The 18096-nt window shown below is 39.3% G+C and overlaps 1 protein-coding gene across 1 annotated transcript in view; it reads right to left on the reverse strand.

The window, feature by feature from the left end:
- Positions 1 to 18096, reverse strand: part of LOC134314261 (inositol polyphosphate-5-phosphatase A-like) — a 227699-nt gene that overhangs the window by 154431 nt on the left and 55172 nt on the right. The window contains exon 2 of the mRNA XM_062994820.1: positions 12243 to 12284. Within this exon, the coding sequence (XP_062850890.1) occupies positions 12243 to 12284 (42 nt within the window). The remainder of the gene's footprint in view (positions 1 to 12242; positions 12285 to 18096) is intronic.

Below are 18096 nucleotides of genomic sequence, written 5' to 3' on the forward strand. Positions count from 1 at the left end.
GGTTGGTTTTATTGTTTTGTTTATTTATTCAGTTAATAATTTCATTTGTTTGGTTAATTGGCCTTTTAGCCACATTATTATTCTCCCTTAGTTAATCCTGCACTTGGGTTTATCCCTCAACACCATAGGTGCAGGGTTAAATCTGGCACCCCTGTTGTAGGGCACTCACAAACCCATGACAGTTTATTTGTTATTAACTCATTTGTGTTTAGCTAGGTTTTACTTACTTAATTTGTGTTTAGCTAGCTTTAATAATATAAGCTAGCTAAACACTATATGAATATAACCTGGCTAAACACAAACTATATAAATATAAGCTAGCTAAACACAAAGTATATTAATATAAGCTAGCTAAACACAAACTATATGAATATAACCTGGCTAAACACAAACTATATGAATATAAGCTAGCTAAACACAAAGTATATTAATATAAGCTAGCTAAACACAAACTATATGAATATAACCTGGCTAAACACAAACTATATGAATATAAGCTAGCTAAACACAAAGTATATTAATATAAGCTAGCTAAACACAAACTATATGAATATAAGCTAGCTAAACACAAACTATATAAATATAACCTGGCTAAACACAAACTATATGAATATAAGCTAGCTAAACACAAACTATAATAATATAAGCTAGCTAAACATAAACTATATGGATAAAAGCTAGCTAAACTCAAAATATATTAATATAAGCTAGCTAAACACAAACTATATAAATATAACCTGGCTAAACACAAACTATATGAATATAAGCTAGCTAAACACAAACTATAATAATATAAGCTAGCTAAGCACAAACTACATTAATGTTTAAGCTTATATTTATGTAGTTTGTGCTTAGCTAGCTTATATTTAGTTTGTGTTTAGCTAACTTTTATTTACATAGTTTGTGTTAAGCTAGCTTATATTTATATAGTTTGTGTTTGGTTAGCTTATATTTATATAGTTTGTGTTAAGCTAGCTTATATTTATATAGTTTGTGTTTAGCTAGCTTATATTTATATAGTTTGTGTTTAGCTAGCTTATATTTATATAGTTTGTGTTAAGCTAGCTTATATTTACATAGTTTGTGTTTAGCTAGCTTATATTTATATAGTTTGTGTTTAGCTAGCTTATATTTATATAGTTTGTGTTAAGCTAGCTTATATTTATATAGTTTGTGTTTAGCTAGCTTATATTTATATAGTTTGTGTTAAGCTAGCTTATATTTATATAGTTTGTGTTTAGCTAGCTTATATTTATATAGTTTGTGTTTAGCTAGCTTATATTTATATAGTTTGAGTTTAGCTAGCTTATATTTATATAGTTTGAGTTTAGCTAGCTTATATTTATATAGTTTGTGTTAAGCTAGCTTATATTTATATAGTTTGTGTTTAGCTAGCTTATATTTATATAGTTTGTGTTTAGCTAGCTTATATTTATATAGTTTGTGTTAAGCTAGCTTATATTTATATAGTTTGTGTTAAGCTAGCTTATATTTATATAGTTTGTGTTAAGCTAGCTTATATTTATATAGTTTGTGTTTAGCTAGCTTATATTTATATAGTTTGAGTTTAGCTAGCTTATATTTATATAGTTTGTGTTAAGCTAGCTTATATTTATATAGTTTGTGTTAAGCTAGCTTATATTTATATAGTTTGAGTTTAGCTAGCTTATATTTATATAGTTTGAGTTTAGCTAGCTTATATTTATATAGTTTGTGTTAAGCTAGCTTATATTTATATAGTTTGTGTTTAGCTAGCTTATATTTATATAGTTTGTGTTTAGCTAGCTTATATTTATATAGTTTGTGTTAAGCTAGCTTATATTTATATAGTTTGAGTTTAGCTAGCTTATATTTATATAGTTTGTGTTAAGCTAGCTTATATTTATATAGTTTGTGTTAAGCTAGCTTATATTTATATAGTTTGTGTTTAGCTAGCTTATATTTATATAGTTTGTGTTAAGCTAGCTTATATTTATATAGTTTGAGTTTAGCTAGCTTATATTTATATAGTTTGTGTTAAGCTAGCTTATATTTATATAGTTTGTGTTTAGCTAGCTTATATTTATATAGTTTGTGTTAAGCTAGCTTATATTTATATAGTTTGAGTTTAGCTAGCTCAGTGGTTTTTATGGACCTCCGTTTTTTTACATTCATGCTTGAAGAAAGGATGTTCTTCAAACTGTTGACAGCAAAGTTGGAAGCCTAGCATTTCTTCTATATAACTAATTTTATACACCATTTAACAGCGGGTGTGGCGGAAACAGCTGAACTCATTATCATTTAGAAGGACTGTCAACACACATTTGGCTATACAAAGCTAGTTGAGTACCCACCTACTTAATAAAAAAATAATTTGCATTTTTTATTGCTAATACAACATCGGTGAAAAATGAGTGCGACATGCGGTGATTATTTAATCTATGACAGACTTCTGTCTAATTATTTAGTACAACGTCTCTGTAATGCACTAGACTGCGGTTTAAAGTGACTAGAACTGCATGCTCGGTGTTTGGATGGAAAATCTTACTAAGATACTTTATCACAAATCAGATCTTTACTAAAGGGTTTCTCTTTTATGCTTCTCGATCTGTGCCACAACAGTGCAGCTTTATCTTTGATAAGTTGCAGATCATAAAGATCCAGTAAGTATGACATACTAATTAACCATCCTGCTAAGTTTATTTAGAATTCCACTTCCTCCTGTGAAGAGTTTATGTGCCAGAGCTGAGTGGATAAGCTCAGGCTAAGCTCTACATGGAAGGAAAGTTTGATATGTTCAGACATGCAGCAACATTTAAACAGTTAAACAATATTTTTTTTATGATTGACCAGTGACCTGTGCTGTTCTCAACACATAAAGAGAGAGAAAACAGAGAAAGACAGATTAAGAGATTTCCATGACGTCAGGTAGCGAAGCCTGGCAAAAGCTTCCAGACCTTCCCTGATCTCTCAGAATAGCACACGCATATACACAAAAATCAGTAAGACGAAAATCATTTCTGACATGACAGAGTAAAGCTGGATTTATTCTATGTGACTTTAGTGGTCTTATCTCCCACAGGACCACCACAAAGTAGTTATTATTTAGGTGGTGGATCATTCTCAGCAATGCAGTGAAACTGACATGGTGGTGGTGGCAGCGCTGCTGAAGTTTTTAAACACCTCACTGTCACTGCTGGACTGAGAATAGTCCACCAACCAAAAATATATCCAGCCAACAGCGCCCCGTGGACAGCGTCCTGTGACCACTGATGAAGGTCTAGAAGATGACCAACTCAAACAGCAGCAACAGATGAGCGATCGTCTATGACTTTACATCTACAAGGTGGACCAAATAGGTAGGAGTGTCTAATAGAGTGGACAGTGAGTGGACACGGTATTTAAAAACTCCATCAGCGCTGCTGTTTCTGATTCATTCATACCAGCACAACACACACTAACACACCAGCACCATGTCAGTGTCACTGCAAAGCTGAGAATGATCCACCACCTACAGTAAATAATACCTGCTCTGTGGTGGTCCTGACCATTGAAGAACAGCATGAAAGGGAGCTAAAATTATGTAGAGAAACAGACGAACTACAGATGATTGTTAATCATGATTCCAATTCACCTGTTTATTGTGGAATGTTTCAAAATGATGTAACTTCTATAAACGTTTCACTTTTACTTTGCCCTGTCCCAACTTTTTTTGAGCGTGCTGTACAAATCAAATTCAAAATGTGTTTATATTTACAAAATACAATAAGGCTGGTCAGCCAAAACAAATGGCTAAGTGAGGACACAGAGCTACTTAATCCAAAGTAAACAGCAATGCGTTCCCATATTACCCAAACTATGCTACCCATACCGCCACATGGTTCTGATAAATATCTCATCCATAATCACAGCTTCTCATCCTGCTTCCCCCTTTATTCATTGTTCTGTTTACTCAGCCCTGTGTGTGTTAGTTTACAAATAGCTGTCATTTACTGTGGTTTCTGAAAATCTGATTCATACATAACACATACACATACACAGAGAGAGAGAGGGAGGGTGGGAGAGAGAAGGAGGGTGGGAGAGAAGAGCGAGAAAATACATACAAACAAAAGTTAGAGATAAGAGGATGCAGATGGCCTTAAATTACTCAGGAGCTGCCATTATTCCTGGAAGTAACTGTTTGATCTTGCTCTGGCCTGGTTTATGCTTTGTCAGAAGTACTATTCTAAGTTCCTGAATGGAAATTTCAAAATCCCAAAGAGGTTAAAATGTCAGAAGTAAGAGATAAAATAACACGCCGCAGTTTTGGACACTGATGTTGGTAGAGAAAGCTTCAACTAATGTTCCAGTTCATTTCAACGGTGTTGAGAAACGAGTTTTTTTCAAGCGTATTGATTTTTAATTTGTATAAACTTGCACAAGTGTATTTATTTGCAAATTCGGGATTGTCAGCTAATTTAACAGTTTTTGGTACACGGAGGGAGATGTTAGTTGACATGCTAGCTATCCTCTGGGGTGTGAGGACGGATTTTATAGCAATCAATTTGAATACACTGTAATATCAACAGAAGAAATCTCAATGTTCCAGAAAAACATACAGTAATGATGGAGGGGTTAAAAGAAAGAGTAAATAGAAATTAGAAAAGTAAACAGACACTGAAAGCACCACAACTTCCTCTATTTGGGACAGTAGCAGTCTAGTGCATAGAGCTGTGGGTTACTAACTGGAAGATTAAGTGCTTGAATCCTGGCTTTGCCATGCACCCACTGTTGGGCAGTTGAGCAAGACCCTTAACCCTCTCAGCTCCAGGAGTGCCGTACATTGGCTGATCCTGCGATCTGACCCCAGCTTCCAAACAAACTAGGATATGCAGAAAAAGCATTTTGTTGTACTGTACACGTGTATATTTATATATGACAAATAAAGTAAGGTCTTCTTACAACAAACCAGTCTTCTAAATCATTGTAATCCTCAACCTGTCAATCCAGATCATGTGTCATGTGTGATATAACCGTATTCACTGGTGCATGACAGTCTCTGTGAGCAGCAATCAGTTTAAATAGCAAACCTAAGTTTACAAAAACTGAGTAATTGTATTGTGGGTTTGATATGTAAACAATGTGGCGGCTGTGGTTACTGCACTATGTAACATGCAAATACATTCTACCAAACTCACTGGGGACATTTCTAAGCCAGGCATTTATCAGGAAGCACTGTTCCTGTTATTAATCGCCAGTTTGATACGGGGCAGTACATCTGCCCTGTATATTTTACCACTTTGTATTAGGGGTGCAAAGATAATTATTTCTTCAATAAATTGAGCTGGAATCATGATTTGGTTTTTCTATCATTCGATTTTACTTAATTTGTTATAATTTGTAATTTTATTTTAAATGCAAAAACAATACAAAATAAAAATACTGTGCATAAATTAAAATAAAAAAAAATCTGCAATTCAAATAACCAGTATGGTAATATTTTTATTTTTTTATTTTTAATGAGTGGCATGGTGGCACAGTGGGTAGCGCTGTCATCTCACAGCATGACCATTCTCCTGAGTCCTTTCTGTGTGAATTTTGCATGTTGCTCCTTGTGTCTGTATGGGTTTCCTCCGGGTGCTCCGGTTTCCTCCCACAAGTACAAAACCATGCAGTCTGGCTAATTAGATCTACAAAAATTTGCCCTAAGTGTGTGTCTGTCTTTCCAGTCATTGCCAACCCGTCCTAGGTGTTTCCTGCCTTTTGCTCAATGAATTGAACCCAACGTGACCCTGACCAGGACAAAGTGGTAGTAAAACAGACAATGAATGATTAAGTGATTTAATTGATGAATTAATGTATTTCTCATGGGCGGCACGGTGGCTCGGTGGGTAGCCCTGTCACGTCACAGCAAGAAGGGCCTGAGTTCCATTCTGCTGCTGGGCAGCCAGAGTCCTTTTTGTGTGAGGTTTGCATGTTCTCCCTGTGTCTGTATGGTATGAGTTTTCTACGAATGCTCCGGTTTCCTCCCACAAGTGCAAAACCATGCAGACTGGCTAATTAGATCTAAAAAAAATTGCCCTAAGTGTGTGTGTGTGTGACTGTCCTGTGATTGGCAACCTGTCCGGGGTGTTTTCTGCCTTTCACTCAATGAATCGGACCCACAACAACCCTGACCAGGACAAAGCAGTAGTAAAACAGACAATGAATGAGTGAATGAATTAATATACAGTGTATCACGAAAGTGAGTACACCCCTCACATTTCTGCAAATATTTCATTATATCTTTTCATGGGACAACACTATAGACATGAAACTTGGATATAACTTAGAGTAGTCAGTGTACAGCTTGTATAGCAGTGTAGATTTACTGTCTTCTGAAAATAACTCAACACACAGCCATTAATGTCTAAATAGCTGGCAACATAAGTGAGTACACCCCACAGTGAACATGTCCAAATTGTGCCCAAATGTGTCGTTGTCCCTCCCTGGTGTCATGTGTCAAGGTCCCAGGTGTAAATGGGGAGCAGGGCTGTTAAATTTGGTGTTTTGGGTACAATTCTCTCATACTGGCCACTGGATATTCAACATGGCACCTCATGGCAAAGAACTCTCTGAGGATGTGAGAAATAGAATTGTTGCTCTCCACAAAGATGGCCTGGGCTATAAGAAGATTGCTAACACCCTGAAACTGAGCTACAGCATGGTGGCCAAGGTCATACAGCGGTTTTCCAGGACAGGTTCCACTCGGAACAGGCTTCGCCAGGGTCGACCAAAGAAGTTGAGTCCACGTGTTCGGTGTCATATCCAGAGGTTGGCTTTAAAAAATAGACACATGAGTGCTGCCAGCATTGCTGCAGAGGTTGAAGACGTGGGAGGTCAGCCTGTCAGTGCTCAGACCATACACCGCATACTGCATCAACTCGGTCTGCATGGTCGTCATCCCAGAAGGAAGCTGACGCACAAGAAAGCCAGCAAACAGTTTGCTGAGGACAAGCAGTCCAAGAACATGGATTACTGGAATGCCCTGTGGTCTGACGAGACCAAGATAAACTTGTTTGGCTCAGATGGTGTCCAGCATGTGTGGCGGCGCCCTGGTGAGAAGTACCAAGACAACTGTATCTTGCCTACAGTCAAGCATGGTGGTGGTAGCATCATGGTCTTGGGCTGCATGAGTGTTGCTGGCACTGGGGAGCTGCAGTTCATTGAGGGAAACATGAATTCCAACATGTACTGTGACATTCTGAAACAGAGCATGATCCCCTCCCTTCGAAAACTGGGCCTCATGGCAGTTTTCCAACAGGATAACGACCCCAAACACAACCTCCAAGATGACAACTGCCTTGCTGAGGAAGCTGAAGGTAAAGGTGATGGACTAAACCCAATTGAGCACCTGTGGCGCATCCTCAAGTGGAAGGTGGAGGAGTTTAAGGTGTCTAACATCCACCAGCTCCGTGATGTCATCACGGAGGAGTGGAAGAGGATTCCAGTAGCAACCTGTGCAGCTCTGGTGAATTCCATGCCCAGGAGGGTTAAGGCAGTGATAATAATGGTGGTCACACAAAATATTGACACTTTAGGCACAATTTGGACATGTTCACTGTGGGGTGTACTCACTTATGTTGGCAGCTATTTAGACATTAATGGCTGTGTGTTGAGTTATTTTCAGAAGACAGTAAATCTACACTGCTATACAAGTTGTACACTGACTACTCTTAGTTATATCCAAGTTTCATGTCTATAGTGTTGTCCCATGAAAAGATATAATGAAATATTTGCAGAAATGTGAGGGGTGTACTCACTTTCGTGATACACTGTATATCTCATGGGCACACGGTGGCTCGGTGGGTAGCTCTATTGCCTCACAGCAAGAAGGTCCTGGGTTTGATCCCCAGGTGGGGCGGTCTGTGTCCTTTCTGTGCGAAGCTTCTCCCTGTGTCTGTGTGGGTTTGCTCCAGTTTCCTCTCACAATCCAAAAACATGTGAGTTAACCAAAGTGAGGTTAATTGGAGACACTGAATTGCCCTATAGGTGAATAGGTGTGTGTGTGTGTGTGTGTGTGTGTGTGTGTGTGTTACTGTTCTGTGATTGGCAACCTGTCCGGGGTGTTTTCTGCCTTTCGCTCAATGAATTGGACTCAACGTGACCCTGACCAGGACACAGCAGTAATAAAACAGACAAGTGAATGAATGAATAAATAAATGAATGTATTAATGAATTTGTCATTATAGTATGTAAAAAAGGTTCAAGGTTCAAGATCTGACCAGAGATTTTTAATTATCACTGGATTTTAAAAGCTATTTTAAAAGCTTTAGCTTGAATTTCTTAAAGTTTCATGTATGCTTCAGATCATTGGCCTTTATTCCAAATTCAGCACACTTTGAGCTTCTTTACTAGCAGTGTGCTTCCAGAATTCACTGATTTGCAGTGTCGTTAATGTTTTCATCTACCTGTGCCAAGTTTCCAGTGCCGCAACCTCCCACAAAACTCCAAAGTACAACAGTTCCATCCTCATGCTTAACAGGTGAAGTGGTATTTTCATTAAATCTGCTTCTTTTTCTGCTGTTGTTTCAAACAGTGACATCATTTTAAAATATACTGATTTCTCAGAAAGACAGCCTGTTTTTAAGATTAAATAACATTTCCAAGACAGGCTGTAAATCTGCTTTCACACCTTTTGCAGAGACATGGTTAAATTCATCTGTGAAGCAGAGCAAAGGTCGGGAACATTCGTTCCACTCCTGCAGAGTTCATATCATTTGTCTCAGCGTCCTCATCTGCACCAGATACGGACAAAGTTCTAGACAGTATAAAATGATCCCAGCACTGGAAACCAGATCATAATATTTTAATAGTGCTGAAACCCAGATCATAATATTTTAGTGCTGCAAATTCACTGTGTGCTGGTCAATAAAAAAGTTCTTCAGTCTTTATCACCAAACTCACCCAAGCATGAATTTAATGACCTTACTGACTTGTGCACTTGGCAACAGTCATGCTGAAACACAAAAAGGGCCTTCCCCAAATTGTTCCAACAAAGCATGCAATTGTCCAAAATGTCTTTTTATGAAACTCAGAATCTAGACCAACCCCTGTAAAACAAACCCTAGCATTATCCCTCCTCCATCAAACTGTACAGCTGGCACAGTGCAATAAGGCATTGTTTATTTTAGGTAAACAAGAGTAATATGTCTGGTATAAGGTGCATTTTTAGATGTCTGACTGAGTGATAGCACCACTGTGGATTTAAACCTTAAATTCCAGCAGTACTGAGCTAGCATTATACACCGATCAGCCATAACATTAAAACCACCTTCTTGTTTCTACACTCACTGTCCATTTTATCAGCTCCACTTACCATACAGAAACACTTTGTTGTTCTACAATTATTGACTGTAGTCCATCTGTTTCTCTGCATGCTTTGTTAGACCCCTTTCATGCTGTTCTTCAATGGTCAGGACCCCCACAGGACCACCACAGAGCAGTTATTATTTAGGTGGTGGATCATTCTCAGCACTGCAGTGACAATGACATGGTGGTGGTGTGTTACTGTGTGTTGTGCTGGTATGAGTGAATAAGACACAGCAGCGCTGCTGGAGTTTTTAAATAAATATCGTGTCCACTCACTGTCCACTCTGTACACACTACTACCTAGTTGGTCCACCTTGTAGATGTAAAGTCAGAGACGATCGCTCATCTATTGCTGCTCTTTGAGTTGGTCATCTTCTAGACCAGGGGTGCACAACTTCTTTTTACCAAGGGCCGATTTCACATAAACACCTAAACCAGAGGGCCACACATTTCATTTTTACAGACCTGTCCACATGAATGTGTAATACAGTTAGGGCTGGGTGATATTGAAAAAAAAAATTCGATTATTTTCAAATGTATTATTGATTCTCGATTGCGATTGCAATTTTTTTTTTTTTTTTTTTTTATAATGCAATTGAATTTTTTTTATTTAAAAGACTGCAGATATGCAAAAATAGTAACAGCACCACCTAATTATCCTTTCAAGGAACTCTTTATAACCTTATAACATTAACAATAATTAACAATAATTAACAATAATTTTAACAAAATAGAAATCTTAATTAGCTATATCCTTTATATAAAAAACTCACAAACAACTCACTTTAAATAATGTGCAGCATAAGAAAAGTGCAAAACCACAAACAGTTCTTTACATGTTTTTTAAAAGGAACTCGAGCCTGTTTACTGTTTCCACCATATAAGTGAGTCTGTATCAGTATCCACACTGGGGGGGACATCGAATAAGCACTCAGCTCAGCTTTGATTTTGTCCTCTTGTGAATGGGGGGTGGATGGAGGGGGCACATTGCACGTCTAACCATATGGACTACAATTCCCATGCTCCCCCGGACTGCCACGTGAATATCACATGTCCCCGGTCAGCCAATCCTGATCGCGCTCACCGTCTCCGGAGTTTTGATTCAGTTCAGCTGTGTTCGGTTCCATGAATCTTATTTAAACTCTTCTGTTTTAGTCTCGTTGTGAAGTTTTGCTGATTGTGTTTGTGTCCTTATTTCAGAATCTAACCATTACCGTGTATGATCCTTGTTGTCTTCCGTTTCCTGCCTGTCTGTTTATCCTCTGGTTTTGGACTCTGCAGGGTCTTGTACACTGTTTTTGCCCTTTTAATATTAAATTTTCCCTGATTTATATTCCGCGAGCGTCTGGTCAGTTTCTGCCTCATGACATGTTGGTATTTTAATTAAAATATAAAGTATGTAAACAATTGCGATTGTCACATTCTAACGTTATGTGAAAACGTTCATTCTAATTAACAGAATTAATCGTGAAAATCGCCCAGCCCTAAATACAGTTACATAAAATCAGGTACTTGCAAGAAATGTGTTGGTCAGTGGGAGATACTGCAGCGTCTTTCTGACACCAACTGATTAATGTGGTCGCAAGCACAGCAGACATGAGAAAGATACCTGTATGTCCATTCAGGGTTAAATTTCATATGCTCGAGATCCACTTTTCTTTTTTTACTCGTACTTGGTTTGGACAAACACATGGTACAGCTGAAGTAACTTGTATTTACATAATTCACTTTTCAGTCGCAATTTCATGGAATTACCCGGTGAATTTAAAGTGACAGCATCATTTTCTTAAAAATGCATCAGCACTTCATTTGGCGGGCCGGATCGAGAGTTTTGCCGGGCCGGATCTGGCCCGCGGGCCGTATGTTGTGCACCCCTGTTCTAGACCTTCATCAGTGGTCACAGGACGCTGCCCACGGGGCGCTGTTGGCTGGATATGTTTTTGGTAAGTGGACTATTCTCAGTCCAGCAGTGACAGTGAGGTGTTTAAAAACTCCATCAGCATTGCTGTGCCTTATCCACTCATACAGCATGAAAGGGGGCTAACAAAGCATGCAGAGAAACAGATGGAAACAATAGTCCATTTATAGTCAGAAGCAACCAGCAGTAAACTTGACATCAGGATCCACCTACTAGGTGACGTGAGGGACATTTTCTGTTGGTGTGAACGTATTCTTACAATGTATCTTTGCCTGAGTCATACTAGCAGTAGTGAAAGTCTCACATTTAAGATCATTTAACCATGCAAGTCGATGTAAAACAATACAGGTAATAACCAGGTAAAGAATCTGCAGACACCCTGAACAATATATAATTTAAATAGAATTAAGATAATTAAAGACATTAAACACATTAAGTCTAGGTAAGTTCAAAAATTTTGACCTAAAAATGGCTAAAAATGTTCCTCAGTATCAGACCCTCGTGTTACAGATATACATACAATTCTCTTTTGTAACCAACTTCCCCTCCGGCAGGCAGTGGAAAAAGCTGTGGTTTTCTTAAACTCTCGCTAGATCAAAAGCGGTAAGTGTGTGTGTGTGTGTGTGTGTGTGTGTGTGTGTGTGTGGTGTGTGTGTGTGTGTGTGTGTGTGTGTGTGTTATAAAAACATGCTACATGCAGCACTCACAATGACAAATTTGAAGCAAAGCTAACTGTCAGGACAGAAAGCAACCCAGCGACTATTATGCTTCACACAGCCTGACGCCCCAAAACTACATTTCTGTGTCCTCCTCACACCCCAGTCGTAATGTGTGATGTTATCAGACCGAGTGGTGGAAACTTGCATCACAGCCAAAGAGAAACCTCAACTTGATTTGGATCAGCTCAGAGGAGAGGGCAGTAACTCACGGCCTCGTTCTGTTTCTCACTGCAGTGGCCTACAGGTGGTTTAGATCCTTATAAGGCATGTGGAAAAGAAGCATAAAGGGCTCTTACCTGATAAAACTCCTGCAGCCATGGCTTCTGTAGGTTTTCAGGCTGAAACGAGAACAATAAAAGAAACCAGTCAGCCATTTATAATCTCACTGGACCAAACACATTGTGCAATAATAGCACCCATATTATGACTACTGATTTGCACAAAATGTACTTATTTGTGTGTGTGTGTGTGTGTGTGTGTGTGTGTGTGTGTATATAAGTGGCCTGTCTCTATCTTTTTTATCTATTTTATTTATGCATTTTCTCCCAATTTAGTGTAGTCAATTTGTCTTCCGCTGCTGGGGTATCCCTGATTGCAGTCGAGGTGGGTATATTGCTGCTCACGCCTCCTCCGACCCGCACGCAGCCCTTAGCGGAACCCTTTTTCCACCCATGCACTCTGCACAGGCGCCTCTCTATCTGCTTATCAGAGTCCTTACACAGCATTTGAAGACCCCACCCACATAGTCCAGTCATCCTGCCCTAGCAGAAATGTGTCTGCTCCAGGCACTGCCAATTATGCCCGCTAGATGGCGCCCAGCCGGCCGGTGGCAACGGCAAATTTCAAACCGAGGAGTTCAGAATCTCGGTGCTGGTGTGCTAGCGGAATATCCCGCTGCGCTACCTGGGTGCTATCTGTCTGTATTTTTCTATTGCATAACTCTTGAATCTTGAATCTTTTGTACTACATTCTTTTAAAAAAAAAACTATGCCTTTTACTGACATGAGATAAACAAAAATCTTCTTTAAAATATAGATTTTTGCATTTTCTTGGGTTCAAATGTGCCAGTTCCACTTTTGAATGATTCCGATCATGCCCCCCCGAGTCATGTACACTGAATACTCCAAACATTCTAACCAGTGCAAGCCTCTGTGTCTAAGTTGGAAGGTGATTATCTGCAGCACACCAGTAAGAAAAATGATTTAAATTTACCAGCTCCAACACAAACGCCAGCAGCTGCAGCAGCTTTGTACTCTACAGGTAAGTGAGTCATATAAATAGCAGAGTCTTATATTTATCACAGTGAGTCACTGTGAGTCTTATATTTATCACGGCTGCTTCATTCTGATCCACTACAGACAACAGAAAACTGCATTATCAAAATAAATACAGTAAAAGTAAGTAAAAAATAAAAGTAGAAGACCACATGGTTCCCACGGGTGATTGTACAAGTTTGTCTCACACACACACACACACACACACACACACACACACACACACACGGCAGAGTGCACAGAACTATATAAGGATATAAAAACTGAACTTGTTATTAGTCAGGGTCAGAAAGAGTGAGACAGAGTAAGAGTTAAAACAGGGTACACTAAATATGGACAGTAGGAGAACAGATGCATCATGAATGGCATCACTCCTCCACCTGTACTCTCTGGACATCTGATTTGTGGAGCTCTTTTCAGGAAGCAAAACACTGGAAACTCCGCCACTCAACAAGCAGCTGGAAATGACATTCATGCTACAGTGCTGATTATTATGATGTCCAGGATCAGCAGATAGGGTTGATTATTAGCCTTTAGCACTCAAATACTTAACATTTACTAACAGAAAATGCATAAATAAACGTTCTTCATCACTGGATCTTGAAGGATATTAACAAATTAGTGCTGCCTGGGGCCTAATTTTACCCTGCAAAGTTAAATCAATAGTTCTATTTTTGGTGGGGGTCACATGCTGTCAGCATGAATAACTTCTAGGCATCATTTGCATTGTATAGCATTGTAATAACTCAAAGCAGTTTGTGTGTTTGTTAAGAGTCCTCCCCTGTTTTGAACGCTCAAAAAATTTATTCATCTAACTTAAATTGAATTATAGAATAAAGAACAACAAATGATGACAAATAAGAAAATATATGTTGCAGGAAAAAACATTCAAATACACTGAGCAGGCATAACATTATGACCACCTTCCTAATATTGTGTTGGTCCCCCTTTTGCTGCCAAAATAGCCCTGCAACTGTGATGCACTGTGTATTCTGACACCTTTCTATCAGAACCAGCATTCCCTTCTTCAGCAATTTGATCAACAGTAGCTCGTCTGTTGGATCGGACCACACGGGCCAGTCTTCGCTCCCCACGTGCATCAATGAGCCTTGGCCGCCCATGACCCTGCCGTCGGTTTACCACTGTTTCTTCCTTGGACCACTTTTGATAGATACTGACCACTGCAGACCGAGAACACCCCACAAGAGCTGCAGTTTTGGAGATGCTCTGACCCAGTTGTCTAGCCATCACAATTTGGTCCTTGTCAAACTCGCTCAAATCCTTACGCTCGCTCATTTTTCCTGCTTCTAACACATCAACTTTGAGGATAAAATGTTCACTTGCTGCCAAATATATCCCACCCACTAACAGGTGCCGTGATGAAGAGATAATCAGTGTTATTCACCTCACCTGTCAGTGGTCATATTGTTATGCCTTGTCGGTGTACATTTATTTAAATATTATTATCTATTATGGATGTTTAGGATTGTTTAGCATGAGTCTGTTACAATGGTATTATCTCAAATTATATTTTTTATAAACCTAAATTTTAATGACCACGTTATCATCCATGAGGACACATACATAGAAACAGGAAGATAAAAGCCACTTCAGCAATTTAAAGTGGTGGATTTACATACGCAAATACGTTTATCCAATTATGTATTTATTTGCAGTTACTGTATACCTTGATCAGAGTCACAATGGATTCAGAGTCTCGCCAGACACACTGGGAGCAGGTTGGGCATACACCCTAGGTAGGGTGCCATATATAATGACTAAGGTTGCTATACAGTGTACATATAGATTATAAAGTGTCTTTTGGGCGATTAACTTTTTGTTATTTTAAAAACAGTTTGGGAAAGGCTCTTTTCTGTTCCAGCCAGACTGTGCCTCTGTTCAAAACGTAAGGTCAGTTAAGGCAAGGCTTGACCCCAACACATTCAATACATTTGGTATAAAGTTAAACACTGATTGTGAGCCAGGTCTTATCATCCAACATCAGCGCCTGTGAAAATTCCCACAGATACACTCCAAAATCTTGTAATAAAGATTTCCCAAAGGGACAGTGGTAGCCTAGTGGGTAGAGCTTGGGCTATCAACCGGAAGATTGGCGGTTCAAATCCAAGCTCTGCTATGCAGCCACTGTTAAGTCCTTGAGCAAGGCCCTTAACCCTGTCTGCTCCAGGGGCGCCGTACGATGGCTGACCCTGTGCTCTGACCCAAGCTTACAAACAAGCTGAGATATGCGAAGAGAGAATTTCATTGTACTGTACACCTGTATATGTATATATGACAAATAAAGTATATCTTCTTCTTTCTTCTACCAAATGAGTGGATATTGTTACAGTTGCAAAGAACAGGAACCAACTCCAATGAATTGCTATACTTTTAGAATGGGTTTACCAACAAGTTAATGGTCAGGTGTAACATACATTAAGCCATAATGTTAAAAACTTTAAAATGAAAATGTTCTCAAAGAACATTCGTTCTCAAATTGGACATTCCTTTAAACACCTCTGATTTTTAGTGGATGTTTCTTAATAATATTTTGTTCTAACAGCTTTATTATTAGTGTATGAATACAAATTGGTTGGAAGTGTTTTTAAATCACAGGGGAGAAAAAGCCAAGCCCTTGTCCAAGATCTCCACAACACTGGACCAACACCCGACTTCCCACTCACACAAAGCTCCCTAAGCTAAAAAACTAGAGGAAGGTTTATATTTCTTTCCAACACGTAGGCAGTGGGCAGTACTCTACTGCCCACACTGTGTACAACAATAATATACAATTATTGCACAATACACTCTTCAACACAGACAGACCATTAAAGCGAATATAAAAAGCCTTGAAATTTCTCAGGATACGTTCAGGGTCAGAAACTGTGTTTAATAACAATACAGCAAAGTCAAAAACGGTGACTTGTCAGTACCAATGTCATACAGTCCTACACTGCCTGTGAAAGTCTCATAAGAAATGAAAAATACACTGATGTCAATAGGACGAGCATTCACATCCAAACATTCAGTCAAATGGCAATTTGAAACAGATTAGAATCCAATTTCAAAAACCTCCCACACTGACAGTCAGCTCCTACAGTTAAAAACTAATTATGAAAATTATGACTGATCTAAACCCATTAAAACATGCGTTGGATATTAGGGCTGCAGTAATTATATTTCTTTAATGTGAACGTCAATATCAAAGTTGTAAGTATCATTCATATGTAATACCAACATCTAATGTTGCCAAGTCATGAGGAAGCCTGTTTTAAGACAATTTGGGTTTGTAAAAATGAAAAAGCCTCTACAGCTTAGAATTTGGCTGTTCTTTAGCTTTAATATGGAACTATTCCACCAATAATCTCACAACATGAATGAATGATTACTTTCGGTTTTGAATGATTACTTACTTTGGCCCAGTATTTACACCAGATGCCATTCCTGACACAACCCTCCTATTGATCTATATATACAGTGTATCACAAAAGTGAGTACACCCCTCACATTTCTGCAAATATTTCATTATATCTTTTCATGGGACAACACTATAGACATGAAACTTGGATATAACTTAGAGTAGTCAGTGTACAGCTTGTATAGCAGTGTAGATTTACTGTCTTCTGAAAATAACTCAACACACAGCCATTAATGTCTAAATAGCTGGCAACATAAGTGAGTACACCCCACAGTGAACATGTCCAAATTGTGCCCAAATGTGTCGTTGTCCCTCCCTGGTGTCATGTGTCAAGGTCCCAGGTGTAAATGGGGAGCAGGGCTGTTAAATTTGGTGTTTTGGTACAATTCTCTCATACTGGCCACTGGATATTCAACATGGCACCTCATGGCAAAGAACTCTCTGAGGATGTGAAAAATAGAATTGTTGCTCTCCACAAAGATGGCCTGGGCTATAAGAAGATTGCTAACACCCTGAAACTGAGCTACAGCATGGTGGCCAAGGTCATACAGCGGTTTTCCAGGACAGGTTCCACTCGGAACAGGCTTCGCCAGGGTCGACCAAAGAAGTTGAGTCCACGTGTTCGGCGTCATATCCAGAGGTTGGCTTTAAAAAATAGACACATGAGTGCTGCCAGCATTGCTGCAGAGGTTGAAGACGTGGGAGGTCAGCCTGTCAGTGGTCAGACCATACACCGCACACTGCATCAACTCGGTCTGCATGGTCGTCATCCCAGAAGGAAGCTGACGCACAAGAAAGCCAGCAAACAGTTTGCTGAAGACAAGCAGTCCAAGAACATGGATTACTGGAATGCCCTGTGGTCTGACGAGACCAAGATAAACTTGTTTGGCTCAGATGGTGTCCAGCATGTGTGGCGGCGCCCTGGTGAGAAGTACCAAGACAACTGTATCTTGCCTACAGTCAAGCATGGTGGTGGTAGCATCATGGTCTTGGGCTGCATGAGTGTTGCTGGCACTGGGGAGCTGCAGTTCATTGAGGGAAACATGAATTCCAACATGTACTGTGACATTCTGAAACAGAGCATGATCCCCTCCCTTCGAAAACTGGGCCTCATGGCAGTTTTCCAACAGGATAACGACCCCAAACACAACCTCCAAGATGACAACTGCCTTGCTGAGGAAGCTGAAGGTAAAGGTGATGGACTAAACCCAATTGAGCACCTGTGGCGCATCCTCAAGTTGAAGGTGGAGGAGTTCAAGGTGTCTAACATCCACCAGCTCCGTGATGTCATCATGGAGGAGTGGAAGAGGATTCCAGTAGCAACCTGTGCAGCTCTGGTGAATTCCATGCCCAGGAGGGTTAAGGCAGTGCTGGATAATAATGGTGGTCACACAAAATATTGACACTTTGGGCACAATTTGGACATGTTCACTGTGGGGTGTACTCACTTATGTTGCC

The sequence above is a fragment of the Trichomycterus rosablanca genome, chromosome 5 (assembly GCF_030014385.1).
Source record: "Trichomycterus rosablanca isolate fTriRos1 chromosome 5, fTriRos1.hap1, whole genome shotgun sequence".
NCBI classification, from domain to species: domain Eukaryota; kingdom Metazoa; phylum Chordata; class Actinopteri; order Siluriformes; family Trichomycteridae; genus Trichomycterus; species Trichomycterus rosablanca.